General features: G+C 48.5%; 1 protein-coding gene across 1 annotated transcript in view; it reads right to left on the bottom strand.

Moving 5' to 3' along the window:
- The window catches only part of LOC114923375 (diamine acetyltransferase 2-like), a 7,242-nt gene extending 6,282 nt beyond the window's left edge, over window positions 1-960 (bottom strand). The window contains exon 1 of the mRNA XM_029286259.1: window positions 898-960. Coding sequence (XP_029142092.1) covers window positions 898-960 — 63 coding nt within the window. The remainder of the gene's footprint in view (window positions 1-897) is intronic.
- Window positions 961-3,293: the final 2,333 nt, after the last annotated feature.

Genomic DNA, 3,293 nt, shown 5'->3' with positions numbered 1-3,293 from the left:
AGGTGGAAGGTGGAAGGGAAGAGAAGAAAGTGGAAGGTGGAAGGGAAGAGGTGGAAGGGGAAGAGAAGGGAAGGTGGAAGGGAAGGTGGAAGGGCAGAGAAGAAGGTGGAAGGGAAGATGGAAGAGAAGAAATGGAAGATGGAAGGGAAGAGAAGGTGGAAGGGAAAGTGGAAGGGAAGAGAAGAAGGGGGAAGGTGGAAGGGAAGAGAAGAAAATGGAAGGTGGAAGGGAAGGTGGAAGGGAAGAGAGGAAGGTGGAAGGTGGAAGGGAAGAGAAGAAGAGGAGGAGCAGCAGCAAGGTGGAGGAACTCAAGTCCCAGTGGCGATGGGGGCACCTTGGAAGAGCTGAAGGACCAGGCTTGGGATAGATCTTCATGAGAATTTCTAGGAGGTTGTTAAGAATCGACGCTGCCTTGATGGTCACCATCAATCAACCAATATCTCTTGAGGCAAGCCATCCAACCTCTGGAGAAGTCCGTCACGGTGGGAAAAGTGGAAGGGAAGCGAAGGAGAGGACAACCAGCAGGAAGGGGGATGGACTGAGGCGTAGTGGTGAGGGAGACACCATTAGAAGACCCGAAGGACCATGCTGGAGAGAGATCTTCCCGAAGAACATCCAAGTCGGTCCGTGTTTTTCAAGCTTGGAGACTTTGAAGTGGGTGGACTTCTGAGAATGGCTGGTTGGGGAATTCTGGGAGTTGAAGTCCACCCGTCTTCAAGTCTTCAAGGTGGAGAAAGCCCCTTTAGATGCCCACACTGAATTCATGGCACATCATGAATCAATCCACAACCAAGTTGTGGTGGATCCCCAACCCCACCGTCACCACCACCTTCCTCCTGGACCCTTGAGACCCCCCTCTTTTGCCCTTCCCAGCTCCCCACCATCCCATCTTCTCACCCTAACCAGCCGCACCACATCCAGAGCGTCCCTTTTGACCCAAGGCCGGACAAAGAAGCTCATGGTGGCCAAGAGACGTCTTGAAGAGCCTGCCGCTGTTCCTTGGCTGAACGCCGGTCCTTTAAAGGCCACGCCTGACCCTTGGCCCCCGTGGACAGCCGGGCCTTCTCCGCTTGGTTGCCTGCCCTCATTGACCACCGATGGTGGGAGGGCCTCAGAGGAAGAAGCTGGCGTGATCTGAAGGAGATCAGAGGCCACATGTTGATCTTTATCCCAGTTCTTCACGCTGTGAACGTGAGTTTTTCGTCCCTTGCAGATGTCCGGATCTCTGTTACAAACGGACATTCCTGGGTGCTGATTTTCGCACTCGGCTCCCATTCGGTCTCTGACATGCTTGGAAGAGTGCCAAGAGAGCCGTCTGGGCACCAGACCGGAGAGGCTGGGGTCATCCTTTTCACAGGAACCAGCAGATGCCTTCAAGGGGGTCAGTTAAAGATGCAACGTCGCCCATTTTCATGGCGTGTAAACCGGGTTAGTTGTAACCGCAGTTAGGTGGTAGAGTTGTGCCTTAGCCATAAAAGCCGGCTGGGTGACTTTGGGCCCATCACCAGGAGACGGTGAGTTCTAGTCCCGCCTTAGCCATAAAAGCCGGCCGGGTGACTTTGGGCCCATCACCAGGAGACGGTGAGTTCTAGTCCCGCCTTAGCCATAAAAGCCGGCTGGGTGACTTTGGGCCAATCACCAGGAGACAGTGAGTTCTAGTCCCGCCTTAGCCATAAAAGCCGGCTGGGTGACTTTGGACCCATCCCCAGGAGACGGTGAGTTCTAGTCCCGCCTTAGCCATAAAAGCCGGCTGGGTGACTTTGGGCCAATCACTAGGAGATTATGAATTCTAGTCTCGCCTTGGGCACGAAAACTGGCTGGATGACTTTGGGCCAGTGACCAGGCGCCTGGGAGTTCTAGTCCCACGTTAAACACAAAAACTGGCTGTGCGACTTTGGGCCAATCCCCAAGAGGCCATGAGTTCTAGTCCCACTTTAGGAAAGAAAGGCAGCTAGGCAGCTAGTTCCCACTTTAGGAAAGAAAGGCAGCTAGGCAGCTAGTTCCTCTCTTTCGCCGTCCAACCCCGCAGGGCTGTTGTGTGGATAAGAGAAGGAGGAAGGATTATTACGTACGTTTCCCATCTTGAGCTACTTTTGTGAATCATAAAAAGCAGGATTAAAAGAAAAGCTAATGAATAGACAGGTGGGGAAGGACCAGTGGGGGGGGGGAAGCCCTTCCACTCAGCAAGTGGGGGAAAGGCCACAAGTTAAGTGTGGCATTGTGCAACTCGGACACTTTTACGGCTGGAAAGAACACGCTAACAACTCGACCGGAGAGAATGGATGGAAGATACCGCAATGCTCCATGTTTCATGTTGGCAGAAAGAAGCCAGGTACTCAAAAAGGTCACACAACGCAGAGACCCCCACCTCTCTTTGCCCCCACTCAGATTCCTATGGCTGCCCCCCCCCCAGTTGCCTGGAAAATTCCTCGCCTTACGACGACAACTCAGCCCCAAATTTCCGTTGCTAAGAGAGAAAGTTGTCAGGTGAGTTTTGTGTCTCCGTTTTACGACCTGGCTTGCCACCGTTCTTAAATGAATCACTGCAGTTGTTAAGCGAGTAACTCGGTTGTTAAGTGAATTTGGCTTCCACATTGACTTTGCTTGCTAGAAGGTGGTAAAACAGGATTGTATGACCCCGGGACACTGTAACAACTGTCATAAATACGAGTCAGTTGCCAAGCCTCTGAATTTTGAGAATAGAATAGAATAGAATAGAATAGAATAGAATAGAATATAAAAAGAAATAATAATAGAATAGAATAATAGAATAGACTAGATTAGAATAAGAAATAAGAATAGAATAGAATAGGAAGAAATAATAATAGAATAGAATAGAATAAGAAATAATAATAGAATAGAATAGAAGAAATAATAATAGCATAGAATAGAATAAGAAATAATAATAGAATAGAATAGAATAAGAATAGACTAGAATATAAGAAGAAATAATAATAGAATGGAATAATAGAATAGAATAGAATAAGAAAGAATAGAATAGAATAGAATAAGAAATAAGAATAGAATAGAAGAAAAAATAATAGAATAGAATAGAATATAGAATAGAAGAAATAAGAATAGAATAGAAGAGATTTAATTCTCTCTGGTATTTAAGGAGGAATTTAACGACAATGCTGTACCCGGAAGTTTCAATTTACACCTCCGGGTGTGTGTGGGGGTTGCTCTATTATATCTTATCTCTACGTGCGAGAAAATGGCGCGACGCCTGAACTTCTCCAACTCTCGCGAGACTCCGCGTCTCGACCAGGGGGCGGGGCCTGGGGTGTCATGGC

This window comes from Protobothrops mucrosquamatus, unplaced genomic scaffold (genome assembly GCF_001527695.2).
Source record: "Protobothrops mucrosquamatus isolate PMUCROS unplaced genomic scaffold, P.Mucros_1.0 scaffold3199, whole genome shotgun sequence".
NCBI lineage: Eukaryota > Metazoa > Chordata > Lepidosauria > Squamata > Viperidae > Protobothrops > Protobothrops mucrosquamatus.
Note: the sequence above shows the minus strand (reverse complement) of the source record. Positions and strands in the feature narration are given on the sequence as shown.